General features: G+C 36.5%; 1 protein-coding gene across 2 annotated transcripts in view; it reads left to right on the top strand.

Annotated features, from left to right (window-relative positions):
- The window catches only part of RNGTT (RNA guanylyltransferase and 5'-phosphatase), a 171461-nt gene that overhangs the window by 67888 nt on the left and 78710 nt on the right, over nt 1-24863 (top strand). For both annotated transcript variants that reach the window (XM_071741359.1, XM_071741360.1), the window contains exon 12: nt 16814-16882. In XM_071741359.1, coding sequence (XP_071597460.1) covers nt 16814-16882 — 69 coding nt within the window. The remainder of the gene's footprint in view (nt 1-16813; nt 16883-24863) is intronic.

The raw sequence follows: 24863 nt of genomic DNA on the forward strand, positions 1-24863 counted from the left end.
AAAAGCGCAGGAGTGGGCTTTCCCCATGTGCTGCAAGACAAAATGGCAGGGAAGGCAAGCGGCCTGGCTGAACAGAGAACTTTTACTGGGACTCAGGGAAAAAAGGAGAGTTTACCTCCTTTGGAAGAGGGGGCAGGCATCTCAGGATGAGCACAAGGATCTAGTTAAGCCATCTACAAGAAGGGCCAGAAGGAGGATCTGGGAAATCATGGGCCTGTCAGCCAGACCTCAGTGCCCAGAAAAATTATGAAGCGATTCATATTGAGTGCAATCACATGGCAAGTACAGGACAGTCAGGGGATCAGGCTCATCCAGCATGGGTTCAGGAAAGGCAGGTCCTGCCTGACCAACCTGGTCTTGTTGTATGACCGTGTAACCCACCTAGTAAATGAGGAGAAGGCTGTGGACATTGTCTACCTGGACTTTAGTAAAGATTTGACTCTGTCTCCCCCAGCATTCTCCTTGAGAATCTGGTGGCTCATGGCACAGACATGTGTACTCTTCGTTGGGTTAAAAACTGGCTGCATGGCAGGGCCCAGAGTGCTATATTTAATAAATAAGCAGCTGAAAGTTTTAATTATACCAGGAAAAATGAATGTTGTCCGTGTAGAGTTAGTTATTTTCAGTGAAAATGTCAAAGTAATTACTTGAAACAGTTGTAAACTTGGTACTGTGTTATATAATATGTCCAAAACTGAAATTGTTCTCTTAGAGTTACAGGTTTGGAACTTGAATACCAGAGTTAAAGTACTGGCTGTTTTTTTATTTATTTTTTATTTCCTTAATCTGAAAATCAATTTATTGTGAAATGAAAAGCAATCTTGAAGTTCAATGATAAATCAGGGGTAGCATTTATAGTTATGCCTCCACGTTTATTGTTGGTACTAGATTGGAGAAATAAGGGCTATCTCTTTGCAACGTTACATCTTTATAACATCGTGGGCATTATTTTAAGATGCTTTGATGGACTTTAGTTTGTTTTTTGTAAGACTGAGTTTTGGTGGTAAGAGTAAGAAAAGAAACGGACGTTCACTGGGGTACAGGTTGCATATTGTCAGAATCTCTAAAAATGTTACCTTGTTGAACTTCCGTACTGATGGGGAAAGCTGTATCACTAAATTTGTCTGCCTCTATAATCAAAGAATCCTTAATCACAGTTTAGTCTTAGTACTAGTTAGGAACACATGTATTCTGTGAACAACTTTGCTTTTTAATGTAAGTTCCGAATTCTTTGAGAGAGATATTTTGGAGTAGTGTTGAACCTTGACTGGTTGTCATTACGGTTGCATGATTTGCCTCTTTTTTGACTATCTTGCTTTCATTTATTAGTGTGCATCAGAATTCAATGACATTTGGCCAAATCTGCCAGCTCTCCAACCCATCTTGTAAGCACAACAGCAGTCCATGCAAAAGGTGCATTTTAGGCTTCCTTAATGCTAAAGTTATAAAGGGCAGTGAGGTTAGCCTGGGAGCCTTAGGGTTTTATTTATTATCAATATTTTAGGATTTTCAGCAAGGAATATTATATTCTTTACAGAAGATAATATCATCTTTCTTCTAAACAGGAAGCCTAGGTACACAGAAATAAGTAAACTTTTGGAAATTGTGGAAGCCTTAGCTTTCATTGCCTAACTGAAACATAGTTCTTTTGCAAGGCTTTTTTATAGGGACAGTCCTGGATGTCATTACTAAAGCCTATTGTCCAGTGAAAATGCTCTCTAGCAGGAGTAGAAAAAAATTTTCCTTTTGTGTAGCCCATGGCCCCATGGAGAACCGTTGCCCATCATTCTCAATGGGGCTAAAGGTTAAACAATAATACAGGTCAAATATACAACCTTTTTCAAATGCTAGCAGTTTGTCTGTCAATGACTTGTCAGTTCTTCGACTATTATCTGATTTTAAAATGACAGCTTGTCCTAGAGGAATTGGAATGAAAGTGGGTTCTTCTTTGCAAGAAGATTAAATGGTCTAGGATCTTCTAGAAAGTTTTCAGTCAAATATGTGAACAGACAGGTGACTTATTTTGTTCTCCTTGCTTATCTGACATTCAATTTTTTAAAAAAATTTTTTTTCTAAACTACTTTTGTTGTAGTTAGGAGAGGTGGAATATCTACAAGTTTTTACTAGTAAGTCTGTTACTACTGTTGAGATGGTTTGCTTTGGAAAATTGAGTGGCTGTGAACCTCTGATGATGAAGGAAAATGTTTTAAGGACATGACTTGCTGATGTTGGAATGAAGTATTTTGCAGGCAGCTGTAAGACAGTATGTTCATGGCCTGAAAAAATGAACCCTGATAAAAAATACAGAAAAGGTTTTCATTTGTGGGGTAGTAGAGGGCAGAATTCCATGGCAGCCATGGCATCAGCAGCAATGTCAAATAATGTCTGTTAACTTACTGGATATTTTGAATTCTGCATCTAGGTAGAGCAGGAGTGTTACCATCTGGAAGGTTTTTAATGCCAAAATGACTTGTTTATATTTTTGTTTTTATTTTCTGTGCCTTAAGGAGTAGCTTAATTGGCTCACCTTTCAGTCCTACATTTCCTGACCCAGAGTTGGCAATCAGTCTTTGGTGTCTGGCCTATATAATAGTCCTTTTCATCTGTTCTCTTCCAAGTTTTTGGCCTGTTTGTCGTCTCATCTCCTATCAATTAGCTCCTAGTCCATCTCCCCTCTACTATTTTGTTTCTGTTTGCCTTTGTTTCTTTACTTTGTGTGTTTCTTCTTACTTCGTCCTATTGCATCTCCCCCAAAATGGAAAATCAAATTTTGTAAAAGCAGTAATCTCTTATTCTACCCTTAGATTCTTTTGTGCTGATCGTTATGTTCACTCAAATCTTCTTTTTGGAGGGCTTTTCTATAAATTTTATAAATGCAATGGACCTGAGGTACATAGTAAACAAGTAGTGAAGAAGAAACAAGAAAGATGTTACTTATATTAGAATGCTTGTATTAGAATGTGAAATCCTCACTTGGCAGCTGTCTTGCATCTCTGTATGTTGTACTTCAGCCTGATTCTTCAAAATGCTTTTACCATGTGAACTTTAAAGGTAAGGACTGTCACCATGCCAAGTGGAAACTTTGCAAATTGTAATATGAAATAGGTCACCAAGCTGTGGCTTTTGACCTGAATGTAGGTTACTGCCGCTTACAGTTCAGTGTTAGAACTGGAGCTATTTTGTGTGACCAGTTGCAGCACTGGAATGAGATGGGCACTGTACAGTAAACATAATTTCTGCCATTGGAAGGATGAGGATAACAGAAACTTTGTAGGCCAGGGCTTGTGAGGTGTCGGGCTCCCTCTGGGTGTTCCTTTGATTCTATTGTGCAGATTTGTTCACTGCAGATTGAACAGCCCAGCAGCTCATGCCTTTGTCACCAGTGCTTGGATCTTCTTCATTAACTTGCTGTAATTTTCAGAAATATTGGGCAACACACTGAATCCTACAGATGCATTAAAGAGTTACTCTGTATCTCAAAATTTGCATATCCATGAAAACAAGGAGTATGCTTTTTGCTCTGCCATGGTTTCTGTATAATTCTTGATTATTCTTTGGGGAGGTACCAGGAGTTACAGGATTTCTGTGGACTGTGACTCTATAGATGCTTCTAGTCTTGTTTGTTTGTTTGTTTGTGCATTCCCCCCACCCTACAATCTTTGAGCCATCTTTCTGCCAAGAGGTGTTTCCACTTAAGTGGGAGTCTCTTGGGATTAAACCTTCCCAGCTCTGTGTTGATGTCGGAAATGTCAGTGGACGTATTTATTCCATTGACAGGCAAAATCCTTGCACATTACTTCATTGCTTGAATTATAGTTTACTGTCCCCAGTACTAAGTAGAATTATTAAACTCTGCTTAGGTGCTTTAGATTACCTCTGCTAATGTAAAATAGATAAATTAAATCACAGAATCATAGAATGGTTTGGGTTGGAAGGAACTTTTAAAGATCATGTATAAAAATTGATCACCTTTAAGTGCTGAAGGAAGTTTGTCATGCAGACCTTGTTTTACACAATGAATAGTTTATTTTGCTCAGTGTGCAGTGACCCACAGTGTTATTCTGTGCTTCTTTTTTGTAGTTTCAGAGATGCTGTTGATAAAGGAGTTTATGGACTTTATCCCACTTTGAAAACCTCTTAGCCTAGGCAAACCTGTGTGAAGGTCCAGATAAAGAAAAGGCTGCACTGTGGAAGTCTCAAGTACCACCTGAAATCTGGTGTAGATCACAGGTGAAATCAGCTTCATGCTCTCCCTGAGCAAGGAACATCTCCTGGAAGCGTAACACTGTCAAGAGCCAAGTCATTCAGGTTTATACCAAAATATTTTCCCGTGTGCTAGGGAAAAAATGACTCAGCTCTGTCTAACTTTTCAGCCTCCTCGCTCTGGTGGAGTCACTTAGGGAGACCTGTTCACAAACCAGAATCTGTCTTCATTTCCTAGAGTTAACAAAAGAGGATTAGACTACTTGCTTTTGATTATTATTAGTTGTGATGTTGAAGGTCAAGTATAATATTTCAGCACAGTATGATTTTGGTTAAGAAAAAGGGAAGGTAGGTTTAAGAAATTATTCACTCATTAGTTACACTTCACATTGTACAGAAAATGACCTTTTGAAGTTAAAACAAGCAGTCACGAATCTTTCCATGAAGGATTATTTTCATAAGTAGTGGTTCATGTTAGATATCGATAGTGGTGCAAATTAAATTAATATAGAATAATTCAGATGTGGAATATATAATTAAATTCTGACTTGCCAAACTATAGTGTGGGAAGGGAAACAATGAAACTAGTGGGAAAATGAAAATATATGGATGAAACATTTATTGATGCACATTTTAAGTTTAAATATCAGATCCATACGTACTCTTAACATTTAAACATTAGCTTTGAACATTCTAACATTCCAACAATCTGACTTTTTTTTTTTTTTTTTTGCTGTGGAAATAACATACCTTTTTAAGTAGGAAAAGTTTATAACAGTGATTCCTACTTTAAGTTCTGTGGAGAAAACACAAATTTGTTTAGACCTAACTACAAGTAGTATCCTGTTATGGACAATTGAACTGGTATATTTGGTATTTTCTGAATTAAAGGACTCAGCTGTGGTGACTAAGTGGGTCACTCCAGTCATTACTTGAGGGGCAACTGTTTAATGTTGTCCATTGTGCCACTTCACAGCCTGTCACTTTCCAAACTGCCTCCTGGCAATACAGCTCCACAGGGAAGCCATCAGCCTTCTCATATTGGAATGGTGTTCAGGAGACATAAGCTTGATCTGGATAAAATGAGCAAAAGCACAAAGAAAATTGTAAAAATAGGGTGAAATTTTGAAATTGAAAATGATCAACTGAATTGATCGTAGGACATGCCTGATAGCTCTTTCTTTTATCGTAGCTTGCCCAGTTTTGCAAAAAACAAAGCAAAACAAAAAATGCAAATTCAATATTTTTCTTTAAGATAAAGAAATGAAATCTTAGCATTCTGTTATTGCCTTACAGTGCAAAGTTTTAATTTAAGCTTTGTAGCAAATAAAGCCCTCAAGTGCAATGTATAACAGAAGAATCAGATGTTTTTAAATATCCAGAATATAATGTTAAATTTTATTATTTTTTTTTAATTAAAATCCCTGCATCCATGTCCAGTGGAATACACTAGCCTAGTTTGAATCAGGCTTTGTAACAGTAAATGTATTAAGACTTCTTGAATATGTCTAATTGAATTACTGTATATACAAATCTGTCTTTGTTGATGTGTCTTAGTGGAAATGCTTAATAAAACATGATCCTTAATTATCTGGTTTAATTAAAACAGGCCTGTCCATATTCGTGACAACCAGAGACCCGATTATGTTGTAGCAGTTCAAATGAGAGCTGCCTAACAGATAAACCAAGTGTGTAATGTTAGGGAAACATTTAGAAAACAGATTAAAATGTACTTTGCCCCATTGCACTCAGCCCAGTGTCATGGTTTCCTTTGAAATCAGCTGAACTTTGAAATGTTGTGTTTGATCAAACCCAGAGTATTGTGGACCTTCTCTCCACATTAGTGGGAGAACAGTGCTCAGTTGAGGAGATCAACACACTTTATCTCTTCAGAAATGTTACAGATTTTAACATTTGTAAATAGGTCAAAAATTTGCTTGTGGCACCTATTGAACCTCCTCCAGCTCCAGCAGAACTCTCCTCTCAGGCAGGCATTCTCTGCCAGGTATGAGAACATACAGAAAGTGATATGGACAAAGTCCCAAAGTTTTGGGAAACATTTTCCCAAAGAAAAACTGAAGATACCTTGCAGTAGAGAGGTAGCAAGAGCACAGTTAATTAAACATCCAAGCTATGAAATATATTGCTCTGTTTCTTCATCGGGTAAAATAAATATGAATTATTATTGTTGTTTGGCAGTGGCAGCCCCTCCCAGCCTCAAGGAATCCATGTTTCTCCCACCTTCAATCTATCACAAAATTCAAAGTTGCTCAAAGCAGTCTATTTCTCTTATTTGAAAGAAGCATTTGAAAACATCGTAGTTAATTGATGTCAGTGTCTCAATTGTGTTTTTGAGAAGAGACTGACATTGAGAAATGCCTAATACTTATTTTGAATTCAGCAATGCAGATGTGCTGTCAAATTAAGCATTAACACACAGTGCTTGTGGTGTTCTGTGCTATTGCTTTGAATATATTAGGTACATGACCTTTGGAGTTGTTCGTTCAAAACCAGCAAACTGATGATAGCTCAATGGGACTCTTATTGCAGCATGCCCTACAGTTTTTTTTAAATATCTCTACTCAAATAATTAAAATCCATGATATATAGCTGGTGTTAGTAGCATCTTTAAGGAGTTCAGTTAATGAATTAGCTGCAAAACAAAAAAAATGAAAAAAAACTAGAATACAACCATCAAACATATTCCCTGCTTCCTTTGCAATGTATTTTATTTTTCACTTAAAATATTTCTTCTCTTATGGCTGGGTAATGAAATTGAGCTAGTGTGGTTCTTCCACCTTCTCAATATCAGAACTTGCATCCCATCATGGACTGTAGTAACTTCCAGCTAACCATATACCTAGAAATGTCTTTTTAAAAAGTCTATGAGAAGGGTAGGAGAAAATACTTAAGAGCAGATTTCAGATGATTTATATATATATGTATATATATATATAATATATATATATGCACACAGATAATATTTATCTGACTTTAGGTTGTCTATGAAAAAACCAGACTTACAATACTCCCTGGTGAAACTGTAGCAATCTTAGTAGGAGAAAGCTTAGTGTAGTGGGACAGCTCTGAGAGTCCAGTGTGTCAAATAATTTGCTTTTTTCAGATATGCCTCAGTCCTGTCATGGAGCAGGCTACAGATGGGCTGTAGAAGGGATAGAAGTAGAAGTCTCTGGCTTTCCGGCTTGGAATTGTTTCTTGTTTTCCTCTACATGAGTATTAAAGAGGAATTTCTATTGCCTTCCTCTTCTGGAAAGAATTCTGGTAAAGACTTTCTTTTGTAGAACTGCTTTTTTAAAAGATGGTGAAGAATTATATCATTAGTTAGAATGTTCATCCCTAGGCATTAGTAATTTGGGTCCTTTTCAGTCATCAGCTATGAAATTATATGGGTTGAGCAAGAAGCTGTACTGTGGTTATGGTTATGATGTTGAATTGAATTATGATGTTATTTATGGTCTGTGGCCTACTAGTGCCAAGTCTTCATGATCCTTGGTTTTTACATCAGGACACCAAGGAATTTGGGAGCCCAGCACACCATGCTCTTAGTCAGAACACTTGGAGCTTAAAAGCAGACAGCAAGTTACACTAGTGGCAGCCTGAATCTGATGTTTCAGTCTCATCCACTTAGAATGCAAAAAATCCACCAAATGAGAATGTATTTACAGTACATCTGAGAGGGCTGTTGTAGTTGTGATAGCTGTGAGGTGAAATAATATAATAATAAATATCTATATTTATTATTAAATGTTTATTTCAATGTTTTAGGATAGAGGAGTATACATAGATGCCAAAGCAAACCCACTTAGTGTTAGGTCACTTGTTTTCTATGCATGCACCTGTCTGTTGCCTCTTCATGTTATTTTAGCCTTTCTGCTCCCACTTATTAATACAGAGCTCTTGGAGGTGTCCAGGTGAGCTCTTGGGATCACAGGTGAGTTCCCATCCTGCTGCAAGAGCTGTGAATGTGCAGTAGATGGGAGAGGTACCCCCTGGTAAAGCTGGCTACACACAGAGGGCATTGAAATACTCAAATGTGAGCCTGCAGCAAAAAGATTTCTTCTTCTCATTATCTGTAATTAGAACAAGTGTGAGACTGTCAGTAAACATTTTCTTGGAAAATACGAATTTCAGGTTCATTGTTTTCTAATGGTGTTTTGCTACATGAGCCATTAGTTAGGATCATGTGTATCTGTGATTCTTTAAAGGGTAAAACAGTATTTTGTATAGGGATGCTTGCTAAAGATGATGAATAAGTAGAAAGAAGAGGCTGTACATATTGCTCTTGTAAGAAGATTTTTGTTATTTGAGATAGGTCAATCTGTGAAGTTAAATCCAGTTTTACTAAATGCCTCTTTAATATGGGAAAAGCCTACCTTGCAGGCTTGTGCCTTTTTGTGATGGGTTCTGGTTTAACACGTTGAAAATCATTAGGGTAGCTCAGTTATGGAATTCTTAAAACATACTTGAGTGACCAGTTGTATCCACTGTGCTTTTGTTGTGGCTGTTGGCTATTCCTGCAACTAACAGATGGCACTTTCTTAAACTGACAAGCTGTGGGATAGCTGAGCATTACTAATTAAACCTATCACATGTTAAACTTGACCTGACATTAATCAAGTTTTGAATGCTACAAATGATTCATGGATAATAATTAGTCTCTTGATCGTATTAGGGAACATCAGTCTCAGCTTGCTGCTGTTATCTGCTTTCATTCTTATAGAGAACAAATCCATTGCAGTAATTAGGTGGTTTTAATGTCATGTGAGCCAAAATGTTCTGTTTGATTAACTTGGTAAAGAAGTTATTTTTGGTTTTTCAGTATGGTTGGTCTCAGAGCTTCTGGTAAATTAACAAACTGAAAGGCCTTCCATAAAATAGTATTTTATAAAAAGTATTGTTTACTTTTATCATCTCTGAAAATTCATGCATCTTTATGGAGTCATTTGGTGTCATTTTCATCATTATGATTCAGCTGTTGCCACAGATTATCCAATGCTAAATAGTGATAATTTTGTTAAAAATCAGCCTTTGCAGTTTACTGTTACTCAGCTTGTTTAGTACTGAGTTACCGGTTAATATAGAAATGTACATATTCATACAGACAAAATAACATCTGCAGCTTTTCTCTGATTGTATCTTGAATTAGCATCTTGAATAGATTGCTTCATGAAAAGCTGGGATTTGAGCTTTAAACATAAATTTTTAAAGAGGATTTTAATCCAATTTGAATTATATACTGATTTTACAGCCCAATAGCATGAAATTTCTTCTTAAGTTAAAATCAAGTGAGAAATTTATACTTTTTGTTATGGCAATTTAGGGCAAAGTAGATAATGTCAGTGGTTTACTGAAAATGTACCTGTTATTCTTCAGTATGGGTTGGTTCTTAATGAGCATATAGAACTTTAAATAATTACTTCTTACAGAATTAAGTGTATAATTTATTTTCTTCAGGTTTTGATCTTACTCTTCCTTTATGCACATTTTAGACATTAGCCTGGGCCAGGAAATATTTTGTGTATCGTAACTTTATGATTTTTAAGTATATTATTAGCTTAAGACTAATTCATATATGCTGTTGCTTTCTGAGATCACACGCTGCATTTTCTTTCTTATCTTTCTGGTGCTGGTTTCCTGGCAAACAAAAATTCAAAGACTTTAAGATAAATCTAGCCAAATACAATGAATAATTATGGAATTGGACTTTATCCTGCTGTAAAGATACACTTCACCTGATGCTATTTTTACCTATTTACAGAAGGTAGCATATCATCTTGTCATTAGGAAATGAGTGTATTGCAAAGGAAACCAGGTCATGTTAAATTAGTAACAATCTATTCTTCTGAAAATTTATAGGTGATTTGCAGCAAAACTAGAAATCATATAAATGAGATACAGGTTACTTGTTTTCATGAGGAAAGTAAATGTTAATATTGTAATGTGACTTAAGAGTTTTTGGAATCACATATTACCTGTGATTCCTGAAACATTACCTGAAATAAATATTACCTGAAATATTTACCTGTATGACCATTTGCTAAGTCATGCTCTTGAGATCAGGGGCCATGTTTTAAAGATCTTCACAGTTAACTTGGAAGGAACTTCTTGAATCAAGCAGCCAGTTATAATGAGCTCAGTGGCTGGTGAAATACTTTGCCAACTGCTCAAGTAGCCAGAGATCTTCTCTAATGGAGACTCCATGGAGAAGAAAAGGGACTGCATTTTTTCTTGCTCCTGTAGTTCTTCCTGGACTGTTGTTTTGTCTAATCTTGCTGGAATGGTTTCAGTTGATGGAATAATAAATGATAGCTCTGAGTTTAGAGGAGACATTACTGAAATATTTGAAGAGTTCTATCTCCTTTTTATGAAATGTTTGAGTTGTGGTTTGTTTCTTTGCCCCCAAAACCTCTATGAGATACTTTTGTCAGTGGCTAAGTGGAGAAACAGAATCATAAAATAATAGAATCCTCTGGGTTGGAAGGGACCTCAGAGATCATCAAGTCCAACCCTTGATCCACTACCGCTGCAGTTCCCAGACCATGGCACTGAGTGCCACATCCAGTCTCTTTTTAAATGGAAGGAAAGTTGAAGAAAGGGAAAAACTGCTGAGAAATAGACATTATTTTTTAACTGTTCTTGCAGTACTTCATTGGAATAACATCACAAAGATAGTGGGTCTCCACCACAGCATGCTGTAACTTGAGACTGGGAAGTTTTCAAAAAAATTAGTTGGCACTTGAGCATATAACTTAAAGAGTCACTGAAATACGCACGAGAGGAGTGGGTTTCATCCTCATAGCTGCCTGAAAGTGAGTCTGAACTGGTGATCCAGATATGTCTGGTTTGGGGCAGGGAGGGAAGGAAGAAGTGGAGTCTTTGATCCTCTCCTACCCCCCCCAGACTTCCCAGTTTACACTAGATTTATTTAGGTCAGCTGTTCTACTTCAAATGCTAATGCTAGGTGAGGTGAGCGGTATCCCGAATATGAAAAAGATAAAAGTCTGAGTGCATTCAGTTTCAGGGTGGGTGTTTTTTTTATTCTGTTCCATTTTTCAGAAGGTATGGGCTCCCTGTAATTCCGAAGCTGCTGTATTTCTCGGAGTCTCTAAATACTGTTTTAAAAGTTTTACTATATATTTTATGAAGCAACCCCAAAACTTCTCTTACCACTTTATTTTTTGCTCTATTTGTCTAAAAATGTGAATTACCCAATTTCTATTTGTGGAAGTTTTGAGATTTTTGAGTTCTACCTTTAAATAATACATGAAATCCCACTCCCCCCTCAGTGTATAGTTGCTCACATTCTGTTTGATGTTTTTTGCTTTGAGACTGAAAGCAGTTGTTTAATTCTTGCTGCCTTCTCTGCTTTTAGAAACAAAACAAACCAAAACAGAAATGATGCTGCAGGACAGGGAAAATGGGAAAGATTCTGAGGACAAGGAAGGAGCAGAGATTACAACTGTAGCTTAGTGAGATCAGCTTCCCTCACCTGACATTAAACTGCATTTCAGATTTTCAGGCATTGTGCAATAGCCTGTGTATCATCTGGAAGGAAAATTATACCACACCAAGAATATGTTTGAAAGCTGCAGTTTAAAATGTTAATAGCTTGGATGATGGCTCCATTACTACCTGTTACTAACTGATTGATTTATTTTGGGAAATTTGATAGTTGGGTTGAATCTGAGACAGATAAATTTTTTGCGTGATTTTAACTTAACAGAGCCTAAGTGAAAAGTCATTCTGTAGGATTTCTGATGTTATAAAAAAACAGGATTTCTGAAGATAACTAAGTACTAGGATATTTTCAATGTATTTTTCTTCTATCAATAACAAGGGACACTCTGATTTCAATTCTGTTTTTTGAGCAAAATAATTCTGTTAATCTAGGTTTTAACTTTTTTAAAAATTTTTATTTGGTTTTTGGTTTGTTTGTTTATTTTTTGGAAAAAACATATCCAGGAAGGCTACTCAGTAGAAATATGTTGCACAGCTCTTCACTGGATTTGTGTTTCATAGGTGATTTTTTCAGAGACTTCTTTAGTGTGATAATAGAGAGAATTTTTTTTTACTGTGTTAGTTACCAAAAATCTGATGAGAATATTTCTTTCAGTAGCAGACACATTCAGGTATGTTTTACTGAATGTTCTTAATCTTAGTGATTGAAAACATTTGTACCTCCCACTTTGGATGTAAAACTACTTGTGGGGGGTGCCTTAAATACATCAGCAAGTGCTATTCAAGTAAATAATTATTATAGTGAACTTCGATAATTGAAATGAGACAGGGATATTGAGGAGCTTCTCATATAAAACTAGAAAAATACAGAAACTGCCAAGCATGATGAAACAAACTAATGTAATAATAAAACAGTAGTGACATCCTGTTTTAAATGCAGAATAGTCCATGTCTTTTAGACAAGTGCAAGGCAAGTGCCAGAATAATTGTTTCCTTTTAATAAAGGTGGTTATTCGTGCTGGTAGCTTCTTTTTTCTGAAGGCTGTGTAATAAGTTTGAAGAATTTGCAGTACCTGTATACAGGTTTATGAGCCCATGTCTCTAAAACCTGCCAGTTGTGAGGGTAATGCAGTTACTTTGAAGTCTGCTGGTGAGGGCTGTCTCATAAGAGGAAAGGATTGTGCTATGAGTTGGGCTGAAACCTCGACCAGTGAAGATTTCACTCCATGAAGTTAGGAATGACAGTATGCTCATGTCTGAAGATGTTTCATGTTCTAGTTAACTGACAATTCAATTTGTAGTTTATTTGTAACTAATACTTTGGAGTAAAGTATGTTCCCTTTTGCTGCAGAGTGACCAGGTACATAGAATCATAGAATTGGCTGGGTTGGAAGGGACCTCTGAGATCATCAAGTCCAACCCTTGATCCACTCCTGCTGCAGTTACCAGACCATGGCAGGAGAATCCACTACTTCCCGGGGCAGCCCATTCCAATGTCTGATCACCCTCTCAGTAAAGAAATTCTTTCTAATGTCCAACCTAAACCTCTCCCGGCACAACTTGAGACCGTGCCCTCTTGTCTTGCTGAGAGTTGCCTGGGAAAAGAGACCAACCCCCCCCTGGCTACCCCCTCCTTTCAGGGAGTTGTAGAGAGTGATGAGGTCTCCCCTGAGCCTCCTCTTCTCCAGGCTGAACACCCCCAGCTCCCTCAGCCTCTCCTCATAGGGCCTGTGCTGGAGTCCCTTCACCAGCCTGGTTGCCCTCCTTTGGACCTGCTCCAGGACCTCAATCTCCTTCCTGAACTGAGGGGCCCAGAACTGGACACAGGACTCGAGGTGAGGCCTCACCAGCGCTGAGTACAGGGGCAGAATCCCTTCCCTGGACCTGCTGGCCACGCTGTTCCTGATACAGGCCAGGATGCCATTGGCCTTCTTGGCCACCTGGGCACACTGCTGGCTCATGTTCAGCTTCCTGTCAATCCAGACTCCAAGGTCCCTCTCTGGCTGCTCTCAGCCACTCTGTGCCCAGCCTGGAGCTCCCCATGGGGTTGTTGTGGCCAGTAATTTGAAAAACTGCATAGAGGATAAGTGTAGACAGAGTTGAAGCAGATTGACTTGAAACTGAATGAAGCATAGAGGAGTTCTGAAATTGTAAAAAACAAGGAAAGTGGATGTATATTTGTCTTCTATTATGAAATGCAAAGGAATTTTTTTTTTTCTGTATCTCCAAGTATTTCACTAGGCTTACAAGTGGTGTCAGTTTTTAATCAGAAATATGGACAAAATGGTTAGGAATGTTTGCAAATTGTGACATAGCAGTTATGTGCAAGGACCTTTGCCAAACTGTTTTGTAAAAAGTCAGTATAACTTTGCAGAGACATTAATGTGTTTTAGAATCTGTATAAATCTCACAGCATGTTGGGATTTCCTTGAGATAGGAGGTTTTCTTGGTAGGAAAAGGTGCAATAGTAACTACTGGACTTAGGTATTTCATGAATAAAGTAATATCTGAAAACTCGTCATAATTATATGGTTTGCTCAGAATTACAGAAACATTAGTAAATACTTACAAGTATTGTGTGGAATCTGTACTCACTGATTTTGTCTGTTTCCTGCTTGAGGAGCCAAGTGATTTCTTTATTGAGAAGTATAGCAAGATCTCCAAAGCATGATTTTTCAGTTGTCCACTCAAGAACATCTGATTGTTTCAATGTTTTACCAAATCAGCCTCAGCAGATTATTAGTGCTGCTTTTGGTGACTTACTGCTTCTCCTCAGTTCAGTAGGTAGGGAGCAAGGACAAATCCTGTTACTTGTCACACAGCTCTCCTCTCATTCCATTCTTTTTATTAGAGCAATATTATTAGATGAACCAATAATTTTTAATTTGCTTTACATTGGAAGTAAAAAAGGAAAACTTTCAGAGGGAAGTAGGAAGCTGACAGAAGTGAACAAAGGGTTTCACAGGTGGAAATAGATGCCATGAGGCTACAAAGAATAGAATGCCAGAAGAGCTGGCTTGCATGCATCATTTACCCATCTTTTATAAAATGTCATTGAGATGCATTGCATTTTATCTGATCCCTGGCAGTCATCCCAGTTAAGCAGGTGTGCCATTTATCATGGTGCCGATTAAAAAAGACCATATTGTTCAAGTTAATTAGAAATCTTAACACGTAGAAAACTTGACCATGATTTTTAAAAAAAGATGAACCATGATATCTTCATTTTAAGTTCATAAACCCCAAAACCTTGTATCAACTATAGTAAAAAATATTTACTTCTGGTTCAAAAATTCTTTTTCTGCTAGTTCTCCTGTTATTCAAACTTTCTGCAGTATTCAGCAAATGTTCTGCTGTTCAGAGACAAGTTTAATCCTGAAGAATGGGAAGAAGCTCAGAGAAAATTTCCATACTCTCTACCCCACTTCCCCCAATTTTCCTAGTCCTTTCTATCTAGTAGAAGTTCCCTTCTACAGTGTTATCGATGAAATAGTTGAATTGACATTATGAGAATGAGAGCAAGAACAAAAACAAAGTAACCGGAGGCACAAAGAGGGTTATTTATTTGATATCCTTTGATATCTACTTTAATATCCAGTTGACACTGGGAGGAGATGTCTAAGTATACTGTGGACCTCCAAAATGAGAAAAGGAGAACAAGTTCAAATCTGAAATTTGGAGTCAGATTGATAAGAGAGATTCCCTTTGCCTTTATAATTCTGGTGTACTAGTAAATGAAAAGATATGCTGGGATATGTTTTTGAAATGGTAAATTTTGAATTTGCATTTTCCCCTTATTTATGAAGTTGTAATGGTGCTTTAGTGGAGTTTAAGTACATGTAGGCCAGAGCGAAGAGAGCTACAGGCAGCACAGTGCATGACAACATTTCATGTGTTACCTTTGTGAGTCACACACTCCAAATAATGCAGTATGTAAGCTGCATATATACATAATAATGTGTAAGCTCCAGCACCAAAATAGCAGTGTCCTCCAAATGAAGTTCCTTAAGGAACTTCAGATAAGCAGAAATGGAGATGATACGTTTCTGTTTGCCAGCTTGGTTGTCTTAATAAGCAAGATAGAAATGTATAAAAAGTATAGTCTCAGCTAATTTGAAGTTTGTCTTTTATTTTTTCGAGATGTTGATTTTTGTATTTGGAGAAAGGCTTTTGGTATTTGAATTTAATGAATTTTTCTCACGCATTTTTTAAATGTCAAGTGTGTGACAGTTTTTTCACTGTCTGTTCTGGGACCTCACAAGTGATCTGTAACCTTGCAAGTGATCTGAAGAAGGCTTAGCTTCTGTAGAAAATTTAAAAAATTTTTTCATTTTAAGCTTTATAAAGTTAGTTTCTATGTTTTCCAACATATGAATTTCTCTGCTGAAGCAAAGATTTAACAACAAATTTATGAAAGAACTGTGGCTATTTTTTCCCCTTCTTTTATATAGACATCTGGTAAAGGATTGTGAGCCTCACAAATTTCAAAATGATAATAAGTAAACCCTAGCTACATTTTCACGTTCCAAGTATGGGCTTTTATTACTGAAATAAAGTGTTTTGCTGGATGCTTTGTTCCTCAGAATACAATATTCTTCAGGTATTTTGCCACCTGACTGTATTTTCAGAGTGTGTTTTTCAGTTAAATTGTGTCTAAAAGTTGAATATTGAAAGCTGTATTTCTAGATGTAGTTATAAGAACAAATATGTTAATGACTGGACAAGGGAAAAAAGGCTTTTAACAGCAAAATGATCAATTATTCTGTGCAAACAGGCACTGGTTTAAATTAAATATAATGTTATGTTATTATTGTTTAAAACACTTGGCCGTCAGGCTTTTCATCCATTTTACATGCATTGCAATTTAATTTCTCAGCATTTCTTTTCAGCATTTTCCTTGAATAGAACAGTAAGGGTTCACCTCCCTGAAACTTGTTTCCTCTTCAAGTACTCATCATAAAAGCACTGAAGCTTTCTATGTTGACATTTCCCAAGCTCTAACTTTGAACCATAAATAAGCAGTTTACTAGCAAATTATTGCAGTAGTAGCGTATAATCTGCTTTGATCTGCAATCTTCTATGTGAAATATTTCTCTGTGAACAAAGATTTTGTATTCCTTTTGTTCTACAGCTCCTGGAAGGAAACTTTGCCAGAGAAGTTAGCCATGAAGTGGATGGACTGATATTTCAGCCTACAGGAGTAAGTGGTGTAAAAATGGATTTTTTTTCTGTTCACTCTCAAATGAAACTCACCCTCATGCCTCACTCTTCCTCCTATCTACTGCCTAATTTTTTGTTTCAGTCAGGATTACTTTGCCACATGGGTTCTGATTTTTCCAGTTCCTCAGACTACTCAACCAGTTTCAATCTAACTCATGGTATGTGTGACTTCAGAGTAATCCATAGTAGTAATTTTCAGGAATAAGTTCATGGCTTTTTTGCATGTGTACCCTGACATGGTGCTAAATAAGGAGAATTCTTTTTTTTTTTTTACTGCACAGGTTCTATTTATCTTTCATCCACTGATTTGAACTCTCCGATTATTTTTCTTTCTCAAGGATGTTCATGCATTAAAAATTATAGTAAAATGTGTGAATCATGTTGTTTTAGTGCAACTAAATCATGATACATAATCATGCCATGTCTACCAGCATAAAGGTGTATGACTGGGTGGGAAGAAGTCACCTGAAAAATTGCAAAGTGAAAAAGGAATATAAATAGTCCTCAAGCAGGAAGAGTGGCTTTACAGGATATGAGTAGCGTGGCCTTATCCATCCTGCTACTCTGACACAATGGATACACTGCAATGTATACAGTGGTTACAGATAACCACTGTAACATCATCTGTGTTGACTTTTTCCATAGCTTGTGAAACAATCAATTGTTTCTTATTGCTTCAAATTTGTCAGACATGCTACCCTTACAGATACTCATAGATACTATTTGTATTTAGTTTTCCAAATAAACCATTTTTTTTTATGGTCTACTTCCAATATTGTACATCTTAGCAAAGGTGATGACGTTCCCATCTGAAAATAAGATCAACCTTTTTTCTCTACTTCATACTTATTTTATTTTATTTTTAAATTTCCTTCTAAAAGATATCGCTATTTCAAATTCAGAGTAAAACTATTAGGGTAAAAAAAATTCATACTTCCATAGAAAGTCTTGATCATGTGTTAGAATATTGTTAAGATCCTGTCAAAATTGTAAAGGCTCCTCAGAACTACTTTCATTAATATCAAAGGTTAAACTAGACAGAGTTACTACAGCTGATTTTGAAATTACCATTTCTACTAAAGAGCATGTCTCTTCATGTTACAGGAAATAATATCTGATATGTTTTGTGTTTCTAGAACTTGTGTTTTCTGATTGAGCATGCTGAGAAACTTATAACCAAAAAAAAAAAAACTCATTAGCTTGCTTTCATCTTTAAAACATGGGATATATTTATTTAGTACTTTAATATTAAAAGTTCAGTATTATTTTAGAATGTATGGAATGTAAGTTTGTTGCCTCTGTTATGAAATTGATTTTCCTAGGTTTAGCAATGTGCAGTTTTCTTAATGGCTTTTGTAGATAAGAAAACCTAAACAATATATTTATAGCAAAAGAAATAATTGTAGGCCTATGAATTGGGTAATAAGTATTAAAGCTGATTAGCTGAAAAACAATGAAGCTGATACTGCTTTTTAATTTTATGTGGTACAGAGGGCATAAATTACTAGGCAACAATACAAGGACAATGGAGTATAACAATGCATAAATCATCCCTTGAGAATAGTAACTGAAATAACTTTTCCTTTTTTATTCTAATAGCAGTTATGTGTGTAATGCATTACATTTTTTCACATAGAAAGATACCTATTGTTGATTGGGGTAGTAGCATGAACTTTGGCCATTGTGAGCCTTAAAAGACTTACAAAACCAGTCTGTCTCATGGTATACCGAGAGAAAAAAACAATTCCTAGCACCCATTTTTATTGGCATGATCTTGCAGAAAAAGAGACAGAAATGATGCTGAGTTTTAGAAGAATAGGGAGATTTAAGAACATCTTTTCAGAGCTTCCAAGGTCTCAGATGTTTTGAGAAGTACATAAAAGTGGACAGGCATTGGAGAAAAATTACAAGGAAGAAGTGGCAGCAGAGGAGGATGCATGGAATGCGGTCATTTACAAACAGGAAAATTTGAGGGGAAAAATACCCACACTTTTCATACTTCTAAGTGTTACAGCAGGACGCAGAAGCTAACTAATTATTTCATATAAAGAATGTTGAGCTCAGTACTTCACTCTACTGGAAGAATATTTTGTTTTTTTGAAGTTTGGTTTAATTATGACTTATTATAAAAGTGAGGATACCGTATGAGTAGGAATTATGCATTTAGCCTGTCAGAACTCTGGGTTTTCTCACTTTTGGATTTGAGGAAATATGTTGTCAAGTGCCTATGTAGTATTTCAGTGTTGAGAAATCACCATGCTTTAATGAAAGAGGATTTGTTTTATAACTGAATGTAGAGTTCTAGTGAGGTACAATAGGGTTTATTTTCTTCTGTTAAGTCTTCCTATTTAAACTCATCAATAGTATGCTTCTTGTACTGAAGGAGAAATTATATTGCACTGTGACTGGGGGTGGTAGAAACAATGTTAAGGAGATTTTTTCTGCCTGTGCAGGTTAGCTTATTTTGCAAGGCCATGCAAACTGAGCATTATTATTCCTAAGTAATTCATCAGTTCCCTGAGTTACTTGTATTGGTTATTTCCTAGGGTGTACCAAGTGCTTTAATTGCATGACAACTGAAAGACCTCCCTCCTTCTTCCCTCTTCCTCCCTTTCTAGAGACTGAAAGCTTTCACAGGTCATAAGAAGTGCCTGCTTAGTGGAACTGATGGAGGTTTTTGCCTCCTTTATAATTTATGAACACTCTGTGGGTGATTTGATGTGATGTGTGCATCCTAGTTCACCCCCACACATCCCCTGCATTTGCCTACTGTTCTTTAACAGCTCCATGGTGAGAGACAAATACAAGACTATGTTTTCTTACTATTGTTTCTCTTCTTCCCTTTGTACTCTTTTTCTTTTCCTCTTCCCCTTTTCGTGCATCCCCTCTATCCAGTAGCCCATTTCCCACATTCCTTTTGATTACACTTTTATGTTCTTTTCCCTAATGCTTCTTTTCCCTGCATCATTTTCTATCCATTTAAGATGCCTCAGATAAGACTCTGGGATGGCTAAGTCAGCTCCATTCCATCTGATCAGCTTTCTGATCCCCTCCACATGTAACAGGTTGGCAGAGCAGGGACCGAAGCTAAATGCTAATTAGGAGGAGTGAAAGAGGCCCACAGGAAACTTCATGGCCAGGTATGTCACCCTGTGATCATGCCCCAGGAAATCAGTGAGTTAGTTTGCAGGCAGAAGCCAAAGACCTTATCTGCAGATTCTGAATGCTGTGTGAAGACTGGAAGTTTTCAGACCTTTTTTCTGAAAGATTACTTCAAAACAGCAAACAGCTTCTCGTATTTGTTTTAGAGCACTTGAAGTTTGCCAGCCTGTGTTTTTTTTTAATGGAAATATCAAAAATGGCCTCTTATCTTCTGATAGCAGAATTGATGCTCTGACCTATGTCCACTCATCAGTGAAATTACTTTTGCTATCTGCCTTGTAAATCATACCTTTGCTAGATATCTCAGACTTTCTAATTTTTTTGCTAGCAGTCTCTTAATAACTGACTTTCTTGTAACTAGAACTATTATTTTCCCCTGCTTGGGAAAAGGAATTATTTTCTTACTTTAGCCACCTAAAAGAAGGCTTGCTGGCCAGTGGTTAGGAAGGTCTAAGGACATTTTTTGATCATCTGTGGAAAGCTTGTATCAGAATTAATTCTCTTCTGTTCCATCTTTTTGCTTCCTGAGCTCTGTGATATTTTCACATTGGCTTAGGCTGATTTTTGTTTGGTACTTCTCTCTGCTTTTCTTTTGGATGAGTAATAAGGTCCAGTTTTGTGGGTTTGGGATGTTTTCTGGGCAAGGAGGAGGGCAGCTGCTGAGCTCTGTTCTTTGAAGATAAGTATTATTTTAAAGAAATAATGTACCAGATAAGTCTATACTGAATACTAACAAAAAGCTTAGCCTTTGAAATGAGAGGAGAATAATGAACAGGTTTTTATTACTTACTAATATTGCATGAGTTTTTAATGTAATGTTCCTTCCTCTCCATTGATGGACTTAGTGGTGAAATGCTTGGTTGCCTGTTAATTATTTGTTCTATTCCTGCTATATAATAGGCTGTGTTACTTTCTGTCATTGTAAAAGTTCATCCAAAATTACTGAAGGTAATACTGAATGAAATATCTCCAAAAAGCTATATTTTGTTTTGGTAAGCAGTGTCATTTTCTCCTAAGCAGTCCTGTGTAACTGTTAAGCTGTTCCTTCTCAGTATAGTTTTGTTGAATCCTCTGTAAATTTTTGAAGATCAGGTAACATCAGTTCATCAGCTCACATCAGTTGCAGACATATTTCTAAAAACTCAGACTTCATGGTTACCAGTGATAAGGCATCAGTTGTTAAATATTTCTATTGCAATAGCACCTAATGGCTTCAGATAGGCTCAGATGTTGTCTCAGTACCAAAGCTGATATATAAAGGCTTAGGAAGAATCATATGATAACATCAATTTTGGCCTCTAACAAATATACAATTTTCTGGATTTAGTTTTCTAATTACGTAGTGATTCATAGAAGACCTGAGGGCAATGGAATAGAATAAACTGTTTCAGTTGGAAGGAACCTGCTGACCATCCTCCTGCTGACCACTTCAGAGCTGATTGAAAGTTACAGCTTGTTAAGGGCCTTGTCAAAATGCCTCTTAAGCATGGACAAGCTTGGGGTATCTGTAGGAAGCTTGTTCTAGAGTGACCACACTCTCAGTAAAGAAATGCTTCCTAATGTCCAGTCTAAACCTCTCCTGGTGAAGCTTTGAACCACTCCCATGCATCCTGTTCCTGGATATCAGGGAGAAGAGATCAGCATCTCCATTCCTTAACGTAGATGCTAAGATAACCTCGCCTTATTTTTTTACTCTTTTTTTTTTTTTTTTTTTTTTTTTTTTCAGCAGAAGGGAAGGAAATATGGAGAGAATAATTTTCATTATCCTTTGTGTTGAGCCACTCTACCTTTCTTGTATCTTTAGAATATCTCATTGCTAAACATGATTTCCTCTGCAAGAGGAATGTTCATGCTGGAATCTGTTAGTAGTCAGGGGCTGCATTTATCATGTCAGAACGCACTTTTGGTGCTGTTGTTGGTTTTCCTTTAACAGAGAATTCACTGTCAATCTCCTGAAATACCACTGAGCTTTACAACTCTATCCTGCCTATGAATAGGTGTTACATTCAATTTCCATGGCAATGTTCCTTACAGTTTGTCTCTTAAATAGCTAGTCATATCTCAAATGTGCTATTCTATCATATGCTTTATGATCAAACTCAAATTTATTAGCAATGCACAGTATTTATTAGAAAGCTTCTCTGTGACCTTACTCTGTGAGTAAAATTTGTTCAAGTTTTTCTTTTCTCTCTTAAGGTGGCTTGTTCTCTTTCTCTTTTGAAAATCAGGAAACTAGAAAATGAAATAAAACCACAACAGGAATGCTAACTTAAACACCAGGAAGTAAGGACCAGTTAAATTAATCAGAGATCATTGAATTAGATTGTTAGGCTCCTAGATAAAATTGTCATGATTTTTGAAAGTGATAGATGTTAATGATTTGCACTTAGCTTTCCAAGAACCTGGGATAATTCACTCCTCAAGATGTTTGAACATTTCTTACAGGCTTAGAGTCTTACTGTCTGTACTTGACAAAAAATGTCAAAAAAAAAAAAAAAAAAAAAAAGAGGGTAGAAGTTTTAGTAATTTTTAGCTCTGAAAAAAATAGATAATGGTGTAGCAAAAGTTTTCCTTGTTTAACTTTCTGCTTTTGGTTCTCCAGTGTATTTAGAGATGCAGATGTGTATGCTATTTGCCATAATGTTTAACTTGAAATCCTTTTTATGTCTGCCTTGAGTCTGATCTCTAAGGAACGTGTTAGTTCTAACTGGTCTGTTATCTCATTTGTTTGCATATGACCTGTACTGTCTGATGCTCTTTGATTTCCCAGGCAATGAGCTGCATTTATGGAAGCTGTGTGCTTGAACTTCAGCAGAGCAGTTCAATCATCCTGCCTGCCACTGGTGTTAGGCAGGAAAGATCTTTGTTACATTTTACATTATGTGTGCTACTCATCCTCAGGATTGTCAGTTGACATTAATATGGTAGAGGCTGCGTCTGTGTTGCTTAGGAGAAGAAAAAAAAAAAGCATTTTCTGGATGCTACGATTCTAAATGTTGGGAAAATAAAAATGTATGTTGTATTAGGATGGGCAGAATCATTGTTCATAAAGGCTTTCAAAGGATTTTTCCATAATTTTGTCATTTCAAAGCTAGATGCCAAGGAGTTTGTTGAGTGAACTCGCAATGGTGCTTCCAGCTAGGCCAGACTGCACATACTTTTTATTTAAGAAGAAAGAAATAAGTATTAGGAATATATATTGTAAGTGTGATATTCAGGTGAGAATAACAAAGCAATTGCTCAACTTCTGTAAACATACCTGCTTTTAAGAGAGTAAGTCTATATTCCACAAATGAGATTGATTTATATGTATAGTAGATCAGCTTTGAAAAACAAATCTCTCTGATGGCTGGATAGGGAAATCTAAGAGAGATTCTACTTCAAATCAGTGAGAACTCTTTCCTAAATCATCTGAGTAGGTGATTGAGCTCTTAATCTTTAACATAGGCTGTTGTTAATGAAGTCTTCAGTGGTGTCAATGGCAGTGTTTCTATCCAGCCTGAATTTTATAGCAGTCTTTTCAGGACTCAGAAGTTAAAAGGTCAGGAATGACTTGGAAACTGGAAGATATAAGGGAAAGTATTTTATCAGGACACTTTTTTTTTTTTTGAATCCCAGAATAGTTATCAACAAACAGTGTCTCATGTATGATTCATCTATACTCTGTCTATCAAACTGAAAAGATTTAGGAAAATATATGGAAGATTTACTGTGTTGCAATTGTTTTCTTCCAGTCCTTTCTCTTATGCATGCCAGAACAAGACAGCCAACAGACCTCAAGTTTCCATAAAGGTCCTTCATGAGATGGTCTTATTTTTTCTTGGGCAGGAGCATAGCAGTGAAGCAAAAATAGTGGTTTGTATCAGGATGAAGCAGAATGTTTAGCTAGATCTTCATTCTGGTGTTTTAGTGTAAGCATTAACCCAGCATTTCAAGAAGATGAAATATATACTTAATATTTGTGAAAACAGAGTTGCTTTCAGAGCAGTATTGATATTGTATTGTAGTATTTGGATTGGCCAAAACAGTAACTATAAGAGCACTTACTTTCTTTAAAACTTAGAATAGTTTACATTAGTCTGTTTGAAAATTCATTGTTTGAAATGTTTACTGGGTCACTGTTCTTACAAACAGTAAATTTGAAAATGTCAGCTCAATGTCACAATTGGTAACTTAATTTTGGTAGTTGTCAAAATATGTTCTTTACTTGCTGTTAGATATTCTCAGATGAATCTTTGAAGGTAACTTTGGTCACAACACATTTAAATTAATCATATGCACTGTCCTGCACAGAACATGGAACACGTTCTGCAAGGCTCAGAGGTGCCTGTGGAATATTACTCTGTGTGAGGAGGTGCAACTGAACACGGTTGTGATAATTTATTCTCATTTTGGCTGCCAATAACTTGAGTTTCAGTTGTCACTGTACTTCCTGTTCCATTCATCAGCTCTCCTAGTTTTTGACATTCCCAAAAAGGTGAACCAAGTCCATGAATGTATGATTAAATAGAAGTCTTGAACTAGACATCAAAGCTCTGGATTGCACTGAATAATTTAGGTGTGACTGTATCATACAGGTTACACTCTTCTAAGTACAGTTAGAAGGGAAGTACCCAACTTCATTGCTTTACCATAGAAGTCAGATATGAGAAGCAGATGAAAAATGTTTCCATAATTACTGCAGATATTCATAAAGCAAAAGCTCATGCTGCTAGTTGTGTTTCTGAAATGAAAATCTGTTCTTTTCCATGTTACTCTAGAAGCTTTCCTCCAAGATGGAGGAAACGTACATTTGCAAC

Source organism: Heliangelus exortis, chromosome 3 (assembly GCF_036169615.1).
Source record: "Heliangelus exortis chromosome 3, bHelExo1.hap1, whole genome shotgun sequence".
Lineage (NCBI taxonomy): Eukaryota > Metazoa > Chordata > Aves > Apodiformes > Trochilidae > Heliangelus > Heliangelus exortis.